Source organism: Struthio camelus, chromosome Z, assembly GCF_040807025.1.
Source record: "Struthio camelus isolate bStrCam1 chromosome Z, bStrCam1.hap1, whole genome shotgun sequence".
In the NCBI taxonomy this organism is placed as follows: Eukaryota; Metazoa; Chordata; class Aves; order Struthioniformes; family Struthionidae; genus Struthio; species Struthio camelus.
In genome coordinates, this window is record NC_090982.1 from 11,754,087 (window position 1) to 11,778,767 (window position 24,681).

At 42.9% G+C, this 24,681-nt stretch overlaps 2 protein-coding genes across 2 annotated transcripts in view; both read right to left on the reverse strand.

Annotated features, from left to right (window-relative positions):
• Nucleotides 1-748: 748 nt before the first annotated feature.
• On the reverse strand, nt 749-8,719 carry MYL5 (myosin light chain 5). Its single transcript, XM_068927860.1, has 3 exons — nt 8,639-8,719; nt 7,283-7,358; nt 749-5,371 (listed from the first exon to the last, which is right to left on the reverse strand). Exons 1-3 carry the CDS (start codon nt 8,717-8,719, stop codon nt 5,211-5,213), a joined length of 318 nt encoding a protein of 105 aa, XP_068783961.1. The 3' UTR covers nt 749-5,210.
• A 4,458-nt stretch (nt 8,720-13,177) lies between these two features.
• PDE6B (phosphodiesterase 6B) overlaps nt 13,178-24,681 on the reverse strand; it is a 28,099-nt gene continuing 16,595 nt past the window's right edge. The window contains exons 17-22 of the mRNA XM_068928648.1: nt 23,284-23,391; nt 22,326-22,389; nt 21,489-21,563; nt 20,354-20,437; nt 19,669-19,825; nt 13,178-18,479 (exon numbers count right to left, since the gene is read on the reverse strand). Of these exons, the coding sequence (XP_068784749.1) occupies nt 18,421-18,479; nt 19,669-19,825; nt 20,354-20,437; nt 21,489-21,563; nt 22,326-22,389; nt 23,284-23,391 (547 nt within the window). The 3' untranslated portion in view covers nt 13,178-18,420. The remainder of the gene's footprint in view (nt 18,480-19,668; nt 19,826-20,353; nt 20,438-21,488; nt 21,564-22,325; nt 22,390-23,283; nt 23,392-24,681) is intronic.

Genomic DNA, 24,681 nt, shown 5'->3' on the forward strand with positions numbered 1-24,681 from the left:
ATGAAAAAAATAAATACTGTTCCTTCTCAAGACTGAGGCTTAATTAAACTGAGCACAGAATAGTGATTTGCTTCAGACAAAACATGAAGATGCATTTCTTAGAAGAGGAATGACCAAACCGTCTCCGTTCTCATTCTAGTAGCTTTTGTCGTAACAATTAGGAGAATTAATGCCAAATATTCACCGTGTGCTAGCAAGCTGTTTGGAAGTGTATGGGGATCTGAGGCTTAGGTCTGAGTAGGTAAAAGATCTGTGGTAAGTATTGCTTTGATACCCAGATCATGAAAGCAACATTGAAACACAAAAATATTTTTAATGTAGTGCACAGAAATGTCAGTATTTTTATCGGATGTACTTAAAGAAAATGGGACCTGAAATGGAACCTGACTAAGGCGTTTGGTTCCAACGCTTGGAGGGATGCTCTTCAGGAGCAGTGAACTGGGCTGTACAAATACAAGTGATTGTGTTGGCTACGTAACAGATCTTCCTTTCTTTCTTTCTTCTTTCTTTCCACTTGCGAGGGAATTATGCCTTCTGCAGAAAGAATGGTTTTATATGTAATCAAGGTAACATTATTCTAACAAATTTAGTAATATTTCAGAACCTAAATTTGAGGCCAAACTTGACCCGAGAGCTCATATAGAGAAGAGGATCGTTGGTATTCTGACAGACCGTTCTTGTAAGTTCTAAGGAAACAAACTGCATTTCAGAATGAGGCATCAATAATTGTGTGATTGTCAAGCAGACAGAACATTTCAAAATTTAATTGTTAAGTGGTTGTTCTCTACAGAATTACCATTACCAGTGACCACAGCTTTTTGCCCCTCGAAAAATTAGTCTTTTCTAATGACTGTGATAATCACAGAATAGCTGATGTTGGAAGGGGCCTCCGGATATCACTAGTCCAAGCCCTGCTTAAGCAGGGTCAGCTAGAGCAGCTTGCTTAGGACCCTGTCCAGACAGGTTTTCAGTATCTCCAAGGACGGAGACTCCACAGCCTCTCTGGGCAACCTGTTCAAGTGCTTGACCACCGTTACGGTAGAGAGTGGGTTTTTTTTTTTTTTTCTTCATGTGTTTGAACGCAATTTCCTGTGTTTCAGTTTGTGCCCATTGCCTCTTGTCACAGCACCACTGAGAAGAGTCTGGCTCTATCTTCTATGCTTCCTCCCATCAAATATTTATACACACTGCTAAGATCTCCGGTCTTCTCTGCTCCAGGCTGAAGAGTCCCAGCTCTCTCAGCCTCTCCTTGCGTGACAGATGTTCCAGGCCCTTTTATCATCTGCATGGCCCTTCGCTGGACTCAGTCCGGTATGTCTGTATCCTTTTACTGGGAACCACAGAACTAGGCACAGCACCCTAGCTGTCTCACCAACTACCTTCCTCGGCATGCTGACGACACTTTTCCTAATGCAGCCCAGGATACTATTCTTTGCCATAATATTTTTTAAATAAAATCTCCTTATAGTGAAGAAGTTAAATTGCAGTAAAACTCCCCTTTTACTTAAATTGAAATCTCTGTCTGTGACGATATTGGTACTGTCAGTGAAGAACAACTACCTCAAAAGCTGAATAAATCAAGCTGGACAAAACATAAAGCATGGGAAGATATTGGAAAAGGCCATTGTCTCTCAGTACAGTTGTGATTCTGTAAAGACGACTGTTCTGTTTGTTCAAACGTGTTGGCCTTGTCACTGGATTCACGTTCAAGAGCTTTAAAAGATGCTAACAGCCACTAACAGGATGAACTTTGTCTCTTCCTTCCATAACAAATGAAGTAAGCGCCAGCTGAAAAATTGTTAGTGACTACTAAAAGAGGGAGTTCCTGCCTGCAGCCTTCGAGACAATGAGTGGACGTAGCTATTCAAATTTCTTGAAAAGAGCAACAGCCACAGCAGCAGTTCTTTGAAGAGAGAGGATTTGTGTTTAGTGTATTATAAATGGTCATGACTTTTTCCACTTTATTTGAACACACCCAAGTTACTGCAAATAACTCTTTTGCAGATTATCAGGAAGTAGTTTTTTTACAACTGACTCAACCTGCCGTCCAAGTTTAGAGCAGACCGTGAAAGCTATTGTTTGGCATTTGATAAAACTATGGGCAGCTCTTGCAACTGGATTTTTCAGTTAAATTCAAGACAGATGCAGGAATTCTGTACTGGCTCAGTTTGATTCTTCGCTGTGAGGGTACTCAGTGGGAGTTTACAAATATGATGGTGTAGCATAACAACGTGTAGCCCAAGTTGCCTGCTGCATCGATAGGGGAAGAGTGGAACATCTGTTTTGTCTGTGTATCATCAAAAGAAATGAAGAATAACGGTGACTTTTTTCCCTCAGAGCTTTGTTTTAGTGCTGTTTAAAAATCCAGCACAGAGATGTCTGTCAATTGCTGAAAATCATTCAAAAAATAGAGCATTTAATTGCTTGAAATAGATCGAGCCCCACCAGTTAGTAACTCAATACAGCCTTTCTGTAAAGTCTCTAAAAAGGAGGTGGTGCTAGTTCATAAAGCCTCGCTGTTAGCTTAAAGACATACTCCTTTTTTAGAAAGATGTAAAATTTGCTTTTTTTCTCACCCTGTCTTAGAAGTTCAACATATGAGACGTCTTACAAAGCTCATTTTTACAAAGTAATTTGCATTTAATGCCAACATCCATGTGAGTGACACCACCATGTACAAACGTCTTCAGCACTGAATTTGTCGGCCTGTGGCATCAAAAGGCCTTTCAGCCTGGTGGAACAGAGAAACGGCTAATTAGATGACTGAGTCAAGTTAGCTGTATTTCAAAGTAAGTGATGTCGTAATTGAAGAACATCACACTTTGCAGTCTTTTCTTTGTAGCTGGAAGTTAAGAAAACACTTCTAGCTGCCTAATATGTGATGTAATTTAAGTTGTACTGGTAGGGTAACATCTGGATGAACACCAGACTGGGTTTTAGTTCTGCAAATAGACACTAACATCAGAGACTATTCTCTTTGCAGATCAGCATGAAACTTAGTAACTGCTGCTGCTTTGCATTTGTGAGATTTGTAACATTTAATTAAAATTCTGCTGGTTCAGAGTGTTTAATGATCTTAAAACTTTTGTCCAGAAATCCGCTGGACAGAAGTGGCTGAATAGTTTGTTACTGACTTGGCATTGAGCTTTCTGCTGAACGGCTATGGTATTAAAACTTAAATTCTGGTATTTGGAACAAAAGTGATCCACACAGCAACGAGCTCTCATCTGTAATTCTCCTGGTGTGTCTCAGAGTTGTTGCTCCAGAAAGGAATCCTAAAAACAAATGTACTAAAGAGAAAAAGTGAGAAGATACACACGTTCCATCCCTGCATGAAAGCTGTCTCAGGTCTTACTGATATAGCGCATACAACAATGACATTAGAAAACTTCATTTACTTCTGCAAATGAATGGAATACTAATACTCTTCTAACAGGTTCCCCTAAGAGAAAAGCTCTTCAGACCTCTGAAAGTGAAAGATTTCAATTACACACGGCTTGATTAGCAGCAAATAGCACAGGCAGTTAGCTTCCAGGGAGTTTAAGAAGCATATCCTTACCCTTTGACTGTGTATATCTTAACTATAGGCAGGGATTTGAAAATGATAACACTAACGAGCAGTGGGCTAAAATACAGATACCTTAATTTTACAAGAATATGAAACATGACGCAGAATACTTAGTTGCCTCCCATATAACCAAATCATGTTATTAAGGTTCAAAAAACAAACACAGACTTACACTTACTAGTCTTTGTTAATGTGTTCTTTGCCCTCAGGATCAAGCATTTTAAATGCAGTTAATAAAGTTTCTTTGGGACTCAGTACCTGCAGAAAGCACTATGTCAGTCAGCATGGCTCAGCTGATAGCTAGATAGCTGGTCTGTTTGGGCTAGAAGCCTGCCAGTTCAAGTCTTTAAGAACACAGTCATGCAAACGGCTAAGATGTTTCAGTCCACTGCTCGCAATTCTGCCTCTGCGCTACAGCATGGGAGGACAAAAACATTAACGGTTCCAAATGTCATTTCCTTAGATTACAAGATGTTTTCAAGAGGAAGTAAAAATACTGAGTCCTTAGCTTTTAAAAACAGGCTGGGGGATGGGGACTTGTAGTCTACTGGTCTATTTTCTGTAACAGATGAACACAATTTATTTTGCAATATGATGGCTTCTTACTGCTGAAGGAAATGTGATCAAATACTGCAACATGGTGCTGGATGGCCAAAGCATTTTTCTAAGGCATGGTTAAAAACTCTAGTCACGAAGTAGGTTTGGGGTTTTTTGGATTCGTTCATGTCATCCTACTCTAAAAATGTGTTACTAATGTAAAATGCTTAATAAAACTGGAACAAGACAGTTTCCAGAAGGCAGCAGACGAGACTTGTCAATGTTACTTATGAATTAGTCTGCATCCCAAATTTAGGATCTTTCAGACCATTTCTTTCTGTTTTTAAAAGACTAGTGTTTCTGATATGAAAGTTACAGCCCACTTGTTGCCCACTTGTGCAACAGCAAGAAAACCCTCTTTACTGGAAAGTCCATGTAACTAGAAAAAAATAGTTATAATATTTTGGAAGAAGGGAGCATGGAAAACTCTTAATTTTAGTGGTAAAATCTCCCTAACTCCTAAAAGTAGCTTTTCCTTTTTTTATAACACATGTTTACTTGCACATGCTGGCTTTTCTAGCATTAGAATTGGCTCTATTCCTGATTCCCAGAGCCTGTGTTACAATTTGATTGCATACCTGCATCAAATACCTGCATACCTTCCTTAAGCATGCAATAGGAATTATTTACATCACGTGAAGGCCTTTGTGTGAAGAACACAAGCAATTAAATTAACTGTATCAATGTTTCAAAATAAACAATGGTAACAGCGCTGTCTTTAAGCACATCCCTCTAGCTACCACAATTTTACATCACCTTTCAAGTAGATAGGGGAAAAAATTTAGCATGCTATTATGGCAGCAGACAGAATCAAGGTGGCTATACTACGGCCCAAAATGAGTTTTTCACAGTAGCCATCAACAACAAACGCAGTTTAGTAATTCCCAAGAAGTAAGGATTTACTGTGCCTAATCATTTTCAGATTTCATGATGCATTTGCATGTGGGCTTTGGCCGTCATTCAGAATTAGCCATTTAGAAGAATCTTGTAACAGTAATAGACTTTTGAAATCAAGAACAGCTTCTCCTGAAAGGGAATTGTGTATCTAGACAGTTGAAACTAAAGTTGCTCTGAAGTTTATGCAGGCAACTTTAAACTTATCACTTAACTTTTCCCCGAATAGATTTAAAAACATTGTGAAATTAATGGGTCCAGAGGCTTCCTTAAGCATGCATTCTAGCTCCTCATCTTTTATGTTTGTTTTACCTAAATTAGAGGTAAAAGTCTTTCAGTGAACAAATACGGCATGAATCTTGGATTTGTCTGTTGCTTTGTATTATCTACTCTTACTGTTCCTGGGAGGCGGATGGGGGGGGGGGGTGCAATTACCTAGTGAGTACAGCTTTTTAGTCATTTAAAGCCTTCGGTTTCTTTTGCTTTGTAAGACACTACATTTTTCTGATGGAACTGAAAGCAAGTTTCATGCTGCAAATAGATGGCAATTTAGCTAGAATACAGAGGCGAAACCTCAGCTTTCCCTATCCCCTTACCTGTCCATAATTAGCACATCAAACCACAGCAGAGCTGGGATTTTTCTCTTCTCCATCGTGAACAGCTATGTCTTGTGAACAGCAAGTTCTTCTAGGCTCCCTTATAATAATGAAGGAAATACTTCTCCCTAATGTAATTGCCTATAATAGATCTTATAACTGACTTATGTCACAAAAGCACCCGTTTCTCCTCATGGACTAATTACTAGGTCAGATACAGTCATCTGCGTGTATTCAGTATCCCACCCAACTGCTGCCATTCCTAACCGCTACGTTTTTACAACGCAGAATAACTAGAATGAGACAATACAATGGATGAAAATCCAAAGTCGCTAGCTAAGACTGACCAAAATGTTTGAAGATAATCTTCTCCCTGCTAACTGCATTCTTTCAGGGCGGAGAGAGAGGAGTGTCCTTTTCTCCTGTCCTCCCTTTCAGTCAAGCACACTTAATGAGTGGATTAACCCCCCCCCAGTTTCCTCTGGGGTTCTCAGGAAAGCCTTTCTTTTGACTACCTCTGAGGTTGGCTCCAATCTGATCCCTGCTGGCTACGTGTCCCTTGCTCTCCTCAGGGGCTCCCAACTGCCACAGCTATAACATTCCCTTGTTAACTGTTGCTTTTCCTTTTTTTTTTTTTTTTTGTCTTCCTCCTCCTAAATGTCCCACCTTTGCCTTGCGCAGTGCCCCTTCCCTCCCTGCTGCCCAATCTCAGAACCTTTTTAACAGAACACACAGTACAGTGAGGGAGATTCCAATGTTTAAATTGTTCTGTCATCTCTAACAAATGCAATAGCACATCTATATCCAGGAAGTCTTGACCCAATCTCAGCATACGTTGAATGGGGCTGCAACATGGCTTCTTAACACACAATTTAGAAGTGTGTGATACAAAGGGGGCTACAGACTTATTTTACTCTCCTTAGCAAGAAGACAGAAGGAGAGTGACAAGCTGCTGAAGGAGCGGTGACTGATCACCACCCGAGACATGTAAACCAAATATTGGAGAAAGTGCGGTGTGTGGATCTCACATGACACGTGCTGGTACGATACAAAGTTTTTATTTCCCACAGTTCCTTACTAGAAAAAGGCATAATCTATCCAGTAGAGGGAATCTGAAACTAAAGAAATAAAATCAGTTTAGGGGGGATTTTTTTTACATTAAAGTACTTTTAACATTGGATAACTTGGGGATTATAAAACCTACACAACTATACAAATATACGGTTAGGTTTTAAGGGCATGAAAGTGTCATTATGAAGATATATGATCTGAAAACAAATACTGTAACACAATACACAGTTTTAGCAATCACAATAATTGTCATTCTCTACAAAAAGATGTCTTCCAGTATTCATTGTCAAGAAGGTTCTTAGGGTGGCTCTTTGAATCTGGGAGTCCAATTGGACTATCTGGACTATTGGAGTAATTTGCAGAACTGTGTTTTAGTTTCCAACCCTATTTACTTCTAAAGCTAGTATTTGAGTTTTTAGCTGTTTTGTCATTAATAACAGAACCAAAGATGTTTGGCTAATTACCCAAAAATTAATTTATCTGCCATTAGGTAGTCAATATAAATGTCTCAGAGGTAAATGCATGAACTGCTGGTTCTCCATAAAAGTATACATACCCAGAGAAGCATATGTGTCCTTCAAGTCTTCCTTGGCTATGAATCCATCCCTGTTATGATCAATTACCGTTAATGCCTAGATCACACATTGAATGAACACGGAGAGATTGGACTAGATTCTTGTTGACTGTAGCTTCATAAAAGCTGTACATTAGTCCCTGTTTTAGTAAGCGTTCAAATTAAGAAAAGATTTATTCCTCATTATTTCTCTTCCACTAAAATGGGCATTTATGACTTAAGAGAAAGGTTGAGCGAAAATATACATGCAGAGCCTTTACAGAAAATTGGCTAAGCTTCTAATAGCTTTATTTCTCTGTTTGCTGAAACATACTGGCACAGAAAAGAGTTTCTTCCAGGGACACACCTGACAAGTGAAGTGAAGGCAAGCACCATAGCTTGCACTGTGATGTGGGATCGCAAAATACCAGAAATAAAATACATTCTATCTCATTATTTTAATAACTTTATCCGCATTCAAGTCTGAACTTGCAACGCTGGCCATTGGGAACTGTGCTGCGTGTTACACTGTAACACAACTGGGCTACACTATGTAAACTGCTCCTGAATTACATCGTTCCGCAACCCTAGGAGCTCATACTCTTACAGGTTCCATTCACATTAATGAGATCCCCTAACGGCATGTGGTTTGACAGATTACAATACAGGAATGAGTCCAACCTGGAATAGCATCGATGTTTTCGTTTTTCTTTTCTCAACTGAAAAAGGGTATCAATAGATGGACTAATATAACACTTACTGTCCAGATTAGTAAAAGCAGGTGACAACACTTTACCTTGCTATCCAGATTCAGAGAGCTGCAGCAGGAATTTTATTTTTTCTACGTATTTCTTAAAAGGTATCCTAGACTTCCTTTCATACGCAGTGAAAGGAGTACAGAGAGGAGAGACAAGTTAGTAAGACCACCACCTACTCGTTACCACACTAGTGACGTACTAGCTCATCCCTCTGGCCCTGCCCAGGGCTTTTCCCCTATTTTAGGTGCCTATTCGAGAGAGGGACGTGGCACCTTCCTTTGTACGGACAACGAGCCCACCGCTAGGCCGAACACGAAGCAGGTACGCCAGAGCCCGCCGCAGGCACAGAGCCCCATGTGCCATCTGCTCTCGCGCACGAACAGCGAATTATTCCATGGGAAAAACATGGAAACCCGGGAAGACGGTCAGGTCAGAGGGGAAACGCGTAAGGAGTAAACAAGCGGAGCTGCGGCGCGTAATGGCGGCGAGACCCCTCCCCCCTCCACCGGCCGCGCCCCCCAACGGTCGCGTGCTCGCGCGCCGCCCAACGGCCGGCGGTGGGCGGAGCGCCCTCCCCCTTCCGTCGCGCCGCGCGCGTCACTTCCGGCTGCTGTTGCCCGCCCTTCCTCTTCCCCCTGCCCGCCGCTAAGATGATGCCGCCGGTGCAGGTCTCGCCGCTCATCAAGGTGAGGGCGACGGGGGCCGCGGGGGGCCGCTTTTCGGCGGGGTGCGGCCGCCCCCGCCCTTCCCGCGGCGGTTTGGTCTGGGGGAGGGGGGGGGGGAAGAGGGAGACAGAGGCGGCCGGGCGGTGAGCGGAGGGCGCCGCGCCCTTGTCTCTGCCTCCCCGCAGTTCACCCGCTACTCGGCCCTGCTGGTGGGCATGATCTACGGCAAGAAGCGATACGGTGAGTGCCGCCCCCGACTCCCCCCCCTCCCACCCCCCCCCGGGCGGAGGGCCGGCCCCGGCCCGCAAGGGCACCTTGAGGCGGCCGACGCGGGCTGCGCAATGCAGGCCGCGCCGCCATCTCGCGCCCCTGCGAGGGGCAGAGGGGTCCCCCCGCCGCCCTGCAGGGAGCGTGTCTTACAGCGCCTGTGCTCGTGGCAGACTACCTGAAGCCGATCGCCGAAGAGGAGAGGAGGGTCGAGGCCGAGGAGAAGAAGAAGCGTGAGGAGCTGGAGCGCATTGCCAGAGAGCTGGCAGAAGGTAGTCAGAGCCTCCGCCCGCTTGCCTGGGTGCAGGCTGAGCCCCGGGCCGGTGGCTGCCGTTGTGCGAAGCGCCGGGAGTCGGACAGGCCTAGGCTGCCAGCAGGCTTTAGTTTGTTGCCTAGGGATTAATGCTGTTCCTGGAAAATCTTTTCAGAGTTCAGCAAGGTCTTTTTTTTTTTTTTTTAAAATAAGATTTATGATGCTACCAGGTAAATAACGATTAAGTCTGCTCTTTCAAACAAAACAGCTTTCTTCCTTGTTTGTTTAAGTGCTTTAAAGTAGCAATTTAAGTGTGAACAACCTGTGTGCAGTGACATGCACTACAAAAAGAACTAGCTCCAAATAGCTAGGAAGATGTTTTTATTTGTGTACTAAAGTGAAAAGAAAAAAACTTTGTTGAGAAGTTTTTTTTTTTAAGCAAGGTGTTACTATAGGATGTGTATGCTAAAAGCTAGATGCCCGTTTCAAAAATCTAGTTTACCCAGATTTATCTCTTCCATGGAAATTTTTGCATTTGCAGTACACGCTCCTGTTAAGCTTTTTAGTCTTTAGAACCGTTGGCCGATTGACCTGCAGGTTTGAAATTTAAGTTGTACTAGAGCTCCTGCTGTGGCTGAGATTCCTGATGCTCGTTCAATATCTGGAGCACTTGCTTTTGCTTTTACAAGTAATTCTGCTGCTCAGCCTTTTCATGTGATGTTTTATCTTCCTTGAAGTAAAGTGTGGATAGTACCTATGTGCTTACACAAGCTGGTAGTAGGGCAGTGGGGAGGAAATTATATATTTGAAGAGGCTGATATACTCTTTAGCCTTGAAGAAAAATGTTAGTGAACAGAGACTTTCCTGTGAAAATTCTTCAAAATATCAACATGAATAGGGGAGGAGTTAAAAGCACTTCTGTAACCTCATAGAATATTAGCTTACCTGCGTTTCCTTGAATGAGGAATCTAAATTTCTCTTAAGAAAACAAACTGTAAAAAGCAGCTGTTTATTCTGGGAGGAATGACTAGAATTGTATATTAATTGTACTCTGCTATCCCTTAATAGTTGAGTGCAGTAAACTTAAGTCCCTTTCCTCTGTGCAATGCAGAATTATTACGGACACAAGAAGAAATCCTGGACAAAAATGGTTGTGACTGCGGTTTTAAAATGCTACCACTAGCGTAATTTTAGAGGTCACTTTCATCTTTTGTATCTCTCTTGTGAAGAGAATATCCGGAAGGTGGTCTAGTGGGATTAGTACTGCTTCTCCGTTTCATTCCCCGTTCATCTACAGTGTCCTTGCTGCAACATACTTTACCCTCAACCTTAGGATGTTTCTTGGGTCCCCTGTCCTTTTTTCATCCTGTCACAGAGCAGTGTGCACTCTAGCTTGAGTTACCTGGATTCTTTAAATGGATTTTCACTGAGGAAAAGCTTAAAGGAAAGTGGTTGATGATTAGTAAGCACAATTACCTTGGTCTAGCTATGCATTTAATAACTATTTCCTTAGGAAACAAACATCTCCATTGTTCTAAACAAGACTAATAATGTTGACTGGAAACCTGTACTGTTCTGTTTAATTTTACATGTATAACATCAAACATGCTAGTTGTAAATTGTATTGTTTACTGGCGATAAAGCTGCTTATCCCAGTTTACTTAGATCCCCATCTCTAAGGTCTGAGTGCATCAATGGGATTTTTAGATCTTCTTTATAAGACAGAGTCTGTACTGCAAATTTCTACTTCATTTAATAGTAGAATTCTGTCATGGCTTTCTTAGGATGTTTAATGTACTTGAGCGTTATGCAGATTACCTGTCTGCCTTCTGAACAGTGGTTTTGTTACAGTTCTCTAGTAAGTAAAGCAGTTGTTCAGACTTCCTTCAGCATTGCAGTGCAGTTGTTGGAGATTTGTTTAAAGATGGAAACCTAGAAGTATCTGAAATAGCTTTTTTGGCTTATTTGAATTAGCACTTCAGAAAGCTGTTACTCACTAATGTGTAAGCTCACAAAATTCTTTTACCTTTAGCAGTGAAATCAACTGCTATTGCATTAGGAGAAGTGGGGATTATAAAAACGGGCGAGAAAGAATTGGTGGACTCAGAGGTAGCCTCTGAGATCCGGTCTTGCTGTGTTTTAGTACTGCATAGGAATGGCCAGTACTCCTAAACGTGTTTGTTTTTTCTTTTCTTCCAGCAAGTGAAGATTCCATATTGAAATGAACAAAAGACTGGGTCTTACTTTCATTCATGGAAATATCTGGCTAGTCTCTGAACAGTTTAACTCTGGATGTTATTCTATCAATAAAGTACTTACAATACTCTGGTTGATTTTTTTTTTTTTTTTCCGTAGTGAATTACGTAGAACAGCAACAAAAATACTTGCAGAATGTGAAAGGAAGTATTTGTCACAAGCTGATTATAGCTAATGATGATGAAACTCTCTGTCCTTTTCCTCAAAAGTATAAAGCCAGTCACTGCATCTATTACTTGTAGGTAATGTTTGTAATCAGGAAATGCACAAAATTCTCTGTATCTGGGCATAGGGGAGAAGCAGCCATTACACTGACCTTGTACACTTTTATATGAATAGCTTGATTAAGGATGTACTGTCATGCGTTCAATTGTATTATCACGTTGGATAATGATAACTGTTTGATCCTTACGTTTGCCAGTGCAGTCAAATTTGATTATAATTTCTGAAAGTTGAATGAGTGCTAACTCTCTAGTATGTTATTTCTAATCGTTTGTCTTACAAAATTTCATAGTTGGCTAACAGGTCACATGCTTCCTAAAATTAGGAACACCATCTACTTGTCTCCCTTCTTTTATAAGAAGTCGCTGGCTACTCAGGTGATTGAAGTTTAAAAATAAGTAGTATGAGATTCTTTGCTCTTAGTGTGGAAATTGCTAAGGCAGGAGCTGAGGTGCGGAGACCTCAGAGGTGCTGGAGGGAGGCAAGAAGTTTGTCCGCTGGTTTTGTGTTGTTGAGTGACTGTGGCTTTTTCTCATCTGAATTGCAGTAGTAGATCTATCTTAAAGATCAAGACAGCCTGCTTTCTTGTGTAGACAAGATTCCTTTTTCTGTTGTGGATTAGACAACTGAAGTACTGACTCCAGATCTCCGTCTTTTTAAAGTAATAAGTCTTAAGTGGGGCATTGCCATATGTTTTAGTAAACTATAATTGTTCTCAGTAAATGTAGTCTCTTCTAGGACATGCTTTGGAAGGCATACATTCTTAACTATCAGTGAATGTTGCCAGCTGAGAAAAGAAAGCAGCACTATAGAATATAGTGAAATGAAACATAGCAACATCAGATTTGAATTAAAAGTGTAAACTCAGTCTAATGACAGCAGAGAGATTGGAGTAAGATGGCATATTTTCAAGGAGAAAAGGGGAATAGGAAAGTCAGCTTTTATCTTGTCTTGAGCAGTTCTTTACTTTTTGGCTGGAATGTTTATCTCACGGTATTGAAAGCATTAGGTGGTCATAATGAAAGTAGAGAGCTAGACTGGCAATTCATTTCAAATACATTATTTTCTGTAAAATCAAGGTAATATTTCACATCTTGATCTCTGGATAGCTTAGAATGTGTTGCATGGTTAAAGCCTTCCAAAAAGACTCTGTTTCCAGGAGCTGCTGAAAACTAGGTTTGAATTACTGGAAAACTTTGTTTTTGTAAAGCACTGCGCTCAGCTCGTGTCTATTGTACTAAGCCACAGGCTGTCAGCTGTGATTATGTGGAGACAGTGCTATTGCAAAGCCATTAAAACATACACTTGGGATTCAGCTCTGACTCAATAGAAATGTCTGTAATTATAACAGGCTCCTTACTTCAATTTTAAGTACGCTATCGCTTTTCTGGTGGCAGTTGGCCACAGTGGTAGCTACTGCTACTGTGGCCGTGTTTGGGTTGCTGGAATTGAACTGAGTTCAGATGGTTGCAGAAGCATCCATCAGATTCAAGCCAAAAAAAAAAGTGAACACCAGATAGCTATAGGGAGGTTAATTTTCTGTTTTCAGCATGTTTAAGGTACCTGTGAACATTCTAGGATAGCAGTGACCAGCTGCTTTCTAGAGTGCTATATGAGCCCTGCTTCAGCTGCTGTTACTCTGATGGGATGTCAGCCTTTGCCATGCCACAAAGGCTAGCAGCTTATTAAAGTGAAAATGCAGTATGCCACAAAAAGGAGAGTTTAATTTCTCCCCTTCTTTTTCTTCCACTGCTTTGCTTATGCCAGCACTCTGGTTCCCTCCCTTCTGAGGGCAGCTTGGTAGCTCCCGGTGGCATTCAGCTCGTCCTTGCTGGTGAGGGAATATCATGCATTTAATGCAGCAGGTTTCCCACCCGTGCAGGCTAAGGAGAGATCTGATTGTGGTCCTCAACTAAGGAAGGGAGGTTCTGGAAAAGACAGCTTCATGCCCTTAGAGGTGCACAGCAAAAGGATCGCACAAAGCACAGGTTGCAACATCTAACAAGAGTCCGGAATTTTTTTTTTTCCTTTGATTCTCTGACTAGCTGAGTTACTCCATTTCACACACGCATCCTGTGAATAGGATTCATACAGGTGCTTGAATGCCAGGTTTCACTTTTTACAATGATAAAACACCTGGTAGAGATAGGTGAGTCTATGGAAGGTATAAATAATCCAGCTGACTCAAAACAGCCTCACGAGCAGTCATTCACCTTGCCAAAGCTGCAAAGAGAGTAAGTTCAGCTTTGCACCCGCACCAGGCTAGGAGCGCTTACGTGATCAGGTAGCGCTGATGAATGGCCCTTTCCTGGGCTGTCTGTAATTTGGCTGCTTGCAGTTGAGAGAGTTCAATCTCCAGTCTTTAGTCACCACAATTTTTTTTGAGTCTGCAGGAAAAAGCTGACGGAATCGCTTCTAGAGGCATGAGGACAAAGGGAGTGTGAAGACAGTCTGCAAACACATCTAAAGACCACTGCAAAAAGAAAGGGCATAATTTTTTTTCCAGTCCATGAGGTATAGGAGAAAAAATGGGGTAGAACGTGATAAATAATCACTTAGTAAGTATCTGCTTTCAGGACAATTGTTTGCCACAGGAATGCAAACCAACCCAAATATTCATGAGCTGCGTTTGGCAATGGATTTTGAGATAATATGGGCAAGAGAGAGCTCTGTTGTTTGAGCCTGCGGCTGCAGTGACCTCCAGCAGCAGGTAGCAGGAACCGAAACTTGTTGGAAGGGACAGAGACAAAAGAGAAAGCAGGAAAGACAGAGAGCATCTGACTTCAGGTGGCATGGCCAAAACATGAGGTGCCACAGACTGAAGAAAGCAGTAGGAAGAAGGCAGCTCTGTAGAAAGTTACTTTATCTTGACAACAGGTAGCAACTGAGGCAGAAAGTCACCCTGAAACACGTCTCACCTAAAAGGGAAAGGTGGAGAAGACAACAAAAAGAAAATGTTTTTCTTCTCAAAGGGTGTGAGAGAGGGAAGATCTCCCCCTATTTGCTCTGTAGTCTGGAGAACACAGCAACTACCTTTTATTCTGCTGGAATAAAAATTAATCTGACTAATCATCCTGCTGCTGTCTGGGAGAGAGTTTCTCAGTACTCAGTGTTTTTTCTAATCTTCCCCGTATCCCACCTTAAGGGATTGAGGAAGGAGTAGAGGAAGGGATATGAGAAAAAGATTTTTTTTTCTCCTGCAAGGTTTCGTGGCAGGTGCCGTGAGCCACGTTTAGTCCAGAAAGCAATTCAGTCTTACTTGTTTTCAGTGGACTCTCTGACTCTTACGGAGTTCCTCCTACACAGGAGTTATAGCAGCCAAACAGAAAAGGTCGAGCCACTTTGCCAGTCACCAAGACCCACGACCCCTCTCCTTGAAGTGTGGAGCTGAGATCCATACCCCACCCTCCGGCATTCAGGAACATCTCCCCTCTGGAAAAGCTGAGTGGAGGTTGAAGCATTGCTGCCCTGCCTCACTGAAAGGAGAAGAGCATTTCCTCGCGTTAGGTAAATTCATGTCTAGACCAACTGTGAAAAGCTAGGAAGGTCCTCTTCCAGGTTCACGTGGAGTGGCTGAAGACGACCACGGTCACCACCTCTCTCTCTTTGGAGGAAGCTCCCACCTCCACACAGCTCCACCTCCCACAGCTCTGCCAGCAGAAAAGACCTTTTGCATGCTTTCACATCACCATCAGTGCCAAATTAGGCTTGTTCACTTGCAACCCAGCAGCAATAGCAGCAGATTATGCACAAGCAGAGGGACTAGCTGAAGGGCACCTGCGTTCTTCATTAGCAGAGTTGCAGGAAAACATGAAGACAAAATCCCCAGCCATTTGTGAAGAGGCCTTGTGTTGAAGGCCTGTGGAGCACTCAACAGGGAGGAGGTGTGTGAAGAGCTCCTCTGAAATGACCTATATAGCCTCCTAATCTAACCTAACCTGCATTACTTTCTTCACAGGGCTGGGAAAACACCGGAGAACTGTGTTTCTTGGCCCTTCCCTTCTCCATGCCCATCCACCATTGACTCCATAGCTGGTAAGGAATTCAGGCAGCCTCGTCCCAGCTGCTACAGAAGAGCATTGCAGGCAAGAACCAAGGCATGTTTCACCTTTGTCTAACCAACTAATACTCCAGGAGAGCAGCAAACTACAAGTGGTGTGGTTGTGACAGTGCAACAGGAAGTAACAACATTTCTGGATAAGAAGTTGCTGACTAGAAAGGATAGCAGCTGCAATCTTTTAGTGAGTTGACTACGTGACTGATGGTGCCATTTTGCAAAGAAACTAGATATCACTGGATATCACATGTAGTACGAGGAAGTCCCGTGTTCCACTCAAACACCCTACGTGTCTTAGAAATTAAGTGCAAGAGCCATGGTAACAGGCAGAAAGGAAGAGCAGGCTGCCCCAGAGGAAGGGGCTGCACATGCTGTGACAGGAGGTGACCGCTGAGGACACAGTGCTGGGCAAGCAGGTGCCATATCACCTTCAGCAGCGTCATAAGCCACGTAGCGCCATGAGAAAGAGCAGCAACACCTGGTTGAACTGCCCAGCAGCAGCTCGGTTTCTCTTCCCAAGGCCCTAGAGCCCTTGCTCTAGGCCTGGTTCTTCTCAGAGACCCCTTTCTGTGGGAGGATGGGATGGTGTCTGAGATACTAAACACATGCTTAACTGAGGAGCACATCTCCCTCCTACTGAGCCCACTGCCACGAGCTGAAGTGAGCCAACAGGGACACACCTTCCCCTCCTAAGGCCTTACTAGAGGGGGAAAGACCAAGGACCAGCCACTGACCGGTTTGCTATGTGGGACGCCCAAGATGCCAGGCCACCGCACAGGAAGAAGCACAGAAGTGGGAAGGGGATGCAACCCTCCCCAGAAACAGGGCTAGACCCTGTCCCTACGGCTGCCCAAGCCCCGCTGTTGCAGAAAGAAGCCTTGGAGACCTCTCCAGCCTTCACAGAAACGGGATCTCCAAACACCTTGGTTTTCTGTATACAAGAAAACTTTCTGGAGCACCCTGCCACGGTTTAAGCATGTCGTAGTGAGTACAACGGACGGGAAGTTAAATTCTCGTATTTATTTCCAGACAAACATTTGAAGTCATAAACAGCTTTCTCAGCATGAGACATTAAGTGTACAGTGGCTTATAGTTATCTTAACAATCCACTTCTTACAGCTTCACAATTGGATAAACTAGTGGCATTTTGCCAGCAGAAAAAATGACTTCTTTGGCTTGGTATCCTGAAAGTGCTATTTCATGAAAGCCTCCTACGTGTTTCCTAATGAAACGGAGACATACAGTACAAAGTATTTTGGCTACTAGCAGCATATTTAGCCTTCATGCAAGCGGACAGGTTTCTGTATTTTTCTGAAAGACAGCTTGCTGCTCACACATCTGCTGCATAGTGATAGCTGACTGTATCATGTTCGGTATCCTGGGACCAGGTAAATGCTCACCAGATACTACTATGGTGCTAGGTTTTCTTTTACTTACAGTACTTCTGTAATGCAGAACAAGTTACTGGAGGGTAAAAGCACTGAAGGTAGCAGGAGTAACAAAAAATGAGTAATATCCCCTTAGGAAAACAGAAGTCCTGTTACATGACTTAGACACCAAAACATTTACATAGCTTATATACCACTTAAAAAAAAAAAAAAAAAGGAGAGGAGCAGAGAAAGCCTTCTCTGCCACTATCAGAGTGTGACCGAATGTTCTAACATGGCTGCACGAGTAACATGAAAACTACCTTGTATCTGAAATAAAGAGGACAAGTTATCAGTCTTTCAAAGTCAGGAGGGGCATGAAAAGACAGACATCTCAAAAACAGAAGGAGAGAAAAAAGGAGGGTTCGTACCGTTCAGAAGAGAGCTGCTTTAAAGAACATTGGCATAACAATGTCAAACTGAACGAAATTAGGAGATGCCACAATTCAGGGTGCTTGGGTAACCGTAACAGGAACCGTTAGGAGTAATGATAACATTGTCTTCTTTCGATCACGTATCACAGCACAGCTGCCGTGGTTAGTGCACAGTATGGATCCCCTGCACGAAGAGGGTAGCTCCTGGATCTTGAATGAACAGCTGCAAGCTTTATAGCGGCAGGCTATTCAAATTCTTGAAGTGAATGCAGAATTATTATCACCATGACTGTTTCTTGGACTTACAGGGAACTGTAACGTTTTAGACAAGGTGAAAGGTTTACTATGGTCAGTTGTCATGCTTTACCCCTACCTACAGATTTCTTTTTGATGTCCTTCAAAAAGATAAAGAATTAGATATGATAAATTCAGCTCTTTAGTTTTCCTATCCTGCAAGCTGTGTTTGCACACATGGTCAGTCACATGGAGTTGTACTGAGGAGGACATCAGTTTAGCTGGCCCTGTCAGCACTGGGATAAGAAGTGTTTCTGGGCAGGAGAAATGATTCTTCCACAGTTATGCAACCTGATTTATCGGGCCAGATGTTGCTGTAACTTGCCATGTGCCCTTCTGACCACATCAGGTGCACAGAATGGAGTGAGAGATGGGACAGGATTGGCCCCTCACCATCAGGAAGGGACGCAGTTAAGGCAAACAAGATCTAGCCCTTCCCTCGCTGGTCATAAGCCTAATTTTAGTGGCAGAACAGTCCAATCAGGAACGTATTTATATGCCATGATATATATTTTTTTAAAGTAAGGGCATTCTCTTTTGGGTGGTGTATATCATGTTGGAATTGGGTCTAAAGTATACTACAGGTTTTAGAAGCTGGAGCTGTTCCTCCGTTACAGGTGACTCCATCTGCCATATAAAAAGAAAAAAAAAGAATTAGAAATACAATCGTAACTGTCCTAAAATTTCTTCTTAAACGCTACAGGGTTTATTTAGTACTTGTAAATCATCCAGTCATCAGTGTGTATCATGCCGAAGTACCCAATCTAGAGCTGTCTACTACGCAAGATGCATGTAAAGCTACTTTGAAATAGATTTTTAGAGTTAGCAGGTTTCTCACTTGCATACTGGTTACTTAATGAGGAAAGAATTCTTCAAGCATTTTCCGAATCATACCCAAAGCCCTTAATTTTGATATTTTCAATTAATTTCTAATAATGAAACTGGAATAAAACATTCAGGTCACTTAACTGTCGCTAAATTTTGTTATCCGAGGAACATCCGCCCTATGGGATATTGTGGTTTCGGTCCAGTTTGGAGCAAAAGGAAACTTTAAATGCAATCTCCGTGGAGCAGATACACCAAGTTCTGACAGGTTTTTATTCAGACACTTGGCAGAGATGGTCAGAGAGCACGCTGCTTCCACATTTCAGAGAGTCACACAGATCCTCAGGCTAACAACCACAAGCATTAATGCAGGCTTTCATCCAATGCTCGCTGCAGCTAGTGGACGTCAGTGCCATCCAGACTTGACCCAAAGAAAAGAACAGATTCAACCAAAATAAACTACCACAGTACTACCTAATTTGGGCTAGAAATGGGATGAACAGTCATTCTTCAAGTCTTTTCTCTAGGAGGGTGTTAGTTTTTCTTAACTCCTGCTGTTTCATGACCTGTCGGGCAGTGCATCAACTGCAGCCCTTGTGTACGAAGCGATCTACCCCTGCTCTTCTCCAGCAACCTGCCTACCCACAAAGATCCTCCTGCTGATCCCAGGTGCCTTGGAGCTCATGCTGAACATAATCTCACTGTTTTTTTCAATATTAGCCCCTTGGCATTTGAGCAGGTTGCCTTTTTAACAACGTGTCATGGTGTCAGATTTGAAAACAAGGTGTTTTTTGGAGTTCTGTGTTAAACCTAGCCAACTGAGCAAGATTCAGGAAACTGTTCTTTGCATCCAGGTCTTTTCTGTGACTTCTTGGACCATGTCTATTGATGTGGTAAGCTCTCTGCTTTTGCAAAGCTTGCTGCGGATCTAGGAGGATATTAGATAAGAATATTTCAAGTCAGGAATGAAAAGCTAAGTATTTTTTCTGACCTTTCATTGCAGCCATTTTCTCTTCCTCTTTTTTCTTCTCTTCCTCCAGAGCTTTCATTTTTGCATCATACTCATCAGCACGAGTCTTCCATTCATTCCTGTTGTTCAGCAGCCCATCAAGCATTGGCTGAATTTCCTCATGGAAACGTGAAAATTCCTGACCAGAACACACCCATCAGCGCAATGCTGTGCAGAGACAGCACTCGTCCTTCGTCCTTGATACTGTGGGATGGGCTCCTGCTTCCCCACTTCCCCAGCTAGCTCACGCAGGGGAAGCATTAATGGCATGAAAAGGGACCATGCTGCAATGGCGTGGAGAGGGGCAGCTGGTCAGAGGAAACCTTCCTCAATGGCAGAGGAGAAGGGGCACCTCACTCCCTCCCTGTGTCTAGGAGACCCTGGGGTGAGGAGCGTCTGCTCTCTTCCTGTCTGATACACAAATGCTCCCATGCTTTTCTCTGTCAGAGATCTCTTTGGCATCTGCGATTTCCTTTCCCAAATCTTCCCTTTTCCTTCGAATGTGGGAAGAAGAGAGATTGGCAGCAACATGGAATTTCTCTCGCTGCTGTCTCCTCTCCCTCTTCCTCTGCTCCTAATGTTGTTTCTACCCTGGGACTTCCCAGGGAGGCCAGGATTTGAATGCACATTGAGTAGGATGGGGTGTGCAAGAGCGTGGTTGGCTTACCTTATAGACGAAGGTGCACACAAAATCAATGAAACCCACTTGAAGCTTTGGAAGCTCAGCAGCTTTTCTTCTGTCCATCATGGGCTAGGGGGAAGACAGGAGTCTTTCATGATTTATGAGAACACGTCATTAAAAAAAAAAAAAAACTTCTGCTTTTGCCCCAAAAGTGCCTTGATGTTCTGCCATGCTGCCCATGAAGGCTGTTGATCACAGCCCTCTTCCTCCTCTGCAGAGGAATGAAATGGGTTCATTTTAGGATGAATTTTATATGGATGTTTTCATGCCGATGGATGTGGAAGAGAACAGAGTTTTTCCCCTGTGCCTCTCAACACGATATTTAAGAGAAGGGCCATGTTATAAAGTGCCAAAGAGGTATTTAAGTGTCTAAAACATCAGCTGAACATCCAATGATATTATTGTAAAATCTTATTGGTTAGGGTATTGTTTGTGAAGCATCTGTGGGGTGTAAGAAAGTTTGTTTGAAGAAAATCCAAGTTACATAGATAGAGGCCAAGTCAGGGAACAACTCTTGACTCTGTCAAAGTCAAATTTAAATGTCTGTAATTAGAGCAGAAAAATTAAATCTGCATGACATTGCAAAATATAATTTACCTGACTTCTAACTATTTCAACACTTCTCTTCCCATCTGATACGCATTAGGGGGTTTGCAAGCTGCTCATGTGACTTCCACCCTCCCCGAAAGCTTGATGGTCTATCACATTTTCTGATATATTAAGAAACACTGATCTAAAGCACATTCATTTACCATAAAATATTTCCGGGCTCTACAAATTCTGTGTTTATAGCTCTTTCTCACTGGAAACTGTGTTTTCCTCTAAGATGCAGGTGTGCCATTTTCTTCTTCTCTGTAAGGGACCAGCACAAAATCTCCAGCGGGAGCTTTGCTGGTTCACAGCCAGTGGGGTCCATCTAACGGTGGAGAGCTGGACAAAGGGCTCTGCCAGAGGATCTTCCCTATTTGAATACCTACGTTTTTAGATGGACTTGGACTGGCACGGTAGTGTCAGAAAGACTCACAGCACCCTGAGGGTGTTTTTTGTTTGTATTGCTCTCTGCTGAGACTCACAATAGAAAGTGGTAACTGAAACTGTCTGGCTCTCACGTGCGACTTACAATAGGCTGTTGCTGAAGTACGCTTATTTCTAAGTCTCCTTGCTCCCAGAACTCAGCCGCTACGAGAAGAGCTACCTACATTGTGAAGGAGGAAAAAAAAATTATCACTGCCTTCAGCGTTCCAGCTTCAAACACTTCAGGTCTCCACTAAGAAGCGAATCTTACTACTAGCTCCCTTATGCCTTAAACTTGTCTGTTCCCCCAGCTTCCAGACCTTCCCAAAATCCCTCCTGGGAATGACCGTAGTGGCAACGGGATTGCACTGGTGTAGCAGTGGCTGAAATGCCCTCCTTGCACCAGAGCTCATTAATCTACTATTCATGTATTAAGATAAGTTCCCAACATGTTCCCTACAAGGATTTGCTTCTTGGGCCGGTGCTGCTCACAGCTGTAGCTACCTATTAGGTTTTTCTCAGTTGCCCTTTTTCCATGTTGAATAGAAAGGTGGGTTTTATTTATTTTACCCTCCTTTGTTGTTTCTCACTTAGAAACTGATCAATACATGCAGTTCAAGAGGGAATTCCTAAAGGAAAGTAAACAACTGACCAGACAGCAGGTATTGCTGCAAAACCCCTCCACGCGTTATGTGCGTAAAACCTCTTCTCACTGTAACACAGGAAGTGCTTGCTTTTTTTCCTTTCTGGTAAACAAAAATTTCCTGCAGAATTCATGACTATGATCTTAAAGCTTGATGTGTATCTATCAGAAAGATTATTATTCTAATGCCCTTTTGGTAGTTTTGGCAGGAAATCTTGATGCGGCTTTTAAGCAGCTTAGACAACGACATTATTTTGAAGTACAAGCTAAAGAAACCTAACAGTGTGTCAAGCACCTGACCTTACTCTGGACTTCCCAAGGTTTAGTGATTGCTGACAAATCACAGGCTGTCATCATCATGGCCCTAAAGAACAGAAGAGAAATTAGTTTCTGCTCTAAAGCCTTCATCCTGCTTCTTGTGGGTTCAGGATGTTTACGGTCCAGTATTGTCTCATGTATCCTCCGTCCCTGCTGAAGTGCTTGAAAAAGAAAGACGGGTGGTTTAACAGCCTTGTGCCTGATGGGGACAGGGGTCAAGGATTACTCTCTTCATTAAAATTAATTTATGTTAGAGAACTGGCACTCAGATTGTCACTGCTTTGGTCACTGCCGGGCTGAACTTCCCGACTTCAGAGGAAACTCCTGCCGCCTCCTCATGGACACCAAACGGCACAGACTGCTGCGGTGCCCTACATCGGCAGCGCATGGTGTCCTGGGCGACATCCGTTAGGTTACAACAACAGCTTTGTTTAACTAAAATTGGGGACCATGAGGAAGAGCAAAAGGTGGACTGGGCCACCCAGTTTGTGGTATGTGGGATGGTGCCCCAGTTTGTGGTATGCGGGATGGCTTACTGCTTTGAGACAGATCTCGTTCCTCACTGGGAATATAGCACTGGAAGAGACACCCCAAGGCCAGTCACTTGTCTGGCAAGAACCATTTCAGATTTCTTCCCTACGACTCGTGTCTAGGCTTCTCCAGAAGATCAAGTGCGAGCAGATGGTTGTCTGGCACGTGTTGATCTCACACTAAGGTTGTTTCAAGCGTGCACAAACTGCACAAAGCCAGAGCGTCGTCTCCCACAGTCCCTCAGCATAGTGAGGTACACTAGCCAGGGATCGTTACTGCTGAAAAAGAAAAATCCTTTTTAATACTGAACATACTAATGGCCTCAGCTATGTTTCGGAGCTCTTACCAGTCAGCCCAAGAAGAAAGGCAGTTACTGCACCATGAATCTTTCCAGAATTGGTTTACTCACATAACAACCTCTTTCTTTGTCGTCTCCAGAGACAGGTATTCAGTCCAGGCAGTTGAGCTATCGTATTTTTTGGACTCATCAACGATCTTTTGAAACATTGTTCTCTTTCTTTGAGAGACAGAAAAAAAGAAAGCTCAAAAGCGGGAAAACTAGCGTGTTAAAAATAGATGGCTGATCATAGTTTGATAACCCTTACGACAGTGTTTCCAGTAGTTGCGGTCCTGGCATTTAGCTTCTCAAGCAAGACCCCAACCAAAGGCAACTACCATCACTTGATTGTTTTAAGAAGGAGAAACTACTGTAAATTACTTAAACTGGTTACCTACAAAGTAAGTATAGTAAGGTGAGAATGAGCAGTTAATTTGGTGACATCTGTTAACATGGCAACATTTATCAAATGACAGAAGCTAAATGAGGAATGCTTCTACATTCGCTGACATGACCAGCAGGCTTTTTGCCTGAATATTAAGCAAACTGCAGCAGAAGAAACCTGGAGCTGGATCTGGTACTGGAATTTTTTTTAAGGCTACCTGTCTTTATACTCAGTCAGACTTTGTTAGCACTATTTATATGCCTAAAAATACGTAGCAAATGCTGGGGAGGGTGTAATACACAACATGCCCATATTTTGAGTGGCATGAAATCCAGAAAAATTTGCCGTTTCAATGCTTGAGCGAGATATCCACAGAGAGACTCGAGGACGTGGGCTGTCCATTCACTTTTCCCTGGATCTGATCTAAATCATACCTTCGATCACAAGCTGCAGACCAAGGATGGCAAAGACGAGCTTGTTCTCATCTGGTAATGAAGTGGTAGTATCTACTCCCATCGTGAGTGAGAGACCCTGGGGACAAGCTCCTGTTTCCAGGACAGCTGGTATTTTGCCTAATCATTCTTCAGTGCAAAGTACAGAAGCAGGTCTCTGATGCTGGCACTTGAGAGCAGCAGATTTTGAAAGCTCCTTGCTAATTAGGAAGTTATGCGTCGGTGACTGCCAGCTTTATGCCCCAGGGAGGCAGTATATCCTGGCTTCAATTTGTTCGGCCTTTTTGGCTTTTGGGTGTGGAATAGACAATAGACTAAGTATTCATTGACAACAGACCCCTTATTATTTTGGGCTGCTCTCCCAGAGAGGATAATGAAGACCCGGCCAAGTCATTGGCATTAATGAGTACTTTTAGTGTTAAATGATTGGGTAAAAAAAAATAAATCAGACATCTCTTGCAGTTAGGGGATCACACCTCGCTGCCTTGTTGGAAACCAAGAGCTAAAAGGTCACAGATGTGAGGCGTTTAGTAAAAGTTCCAAATTTTTTTGAGTGATTTGAATTTTCCTCCTTGCTTTGTAACGAACATTAAAGAGAGCTTTCTGGGGTTAGTGTCCATGGAGAGTGTCCCT

What these genes read in the sequence shown, in the direction of transcription:
- MYL5 (XM_068927860.1), bottom strand. Translation starts at nt 8,719, where the DNA reads ATGAGCGGCGAGACCTGCACCGGCGGCATCATCTTAGCGGCGGGCAGG. An exon ending in GCGGGCAACAGCAGCCGGAA is followed by an intron (nt 7,359 to 8,638) that starts GTGACGCGCGCG and finishes TGTGTGATCTAG; the next exon opens with GCATTAACGGTAATTGATCA. An exon ending in GGACACATATGCTTCTCTGG is followed by an intron (nt 5,372 to 7,282) that starts GTATGTATACTT and finishes CCTCTAATTTAG; the next exon opens with GTAAAACAAACATAAAAGAT.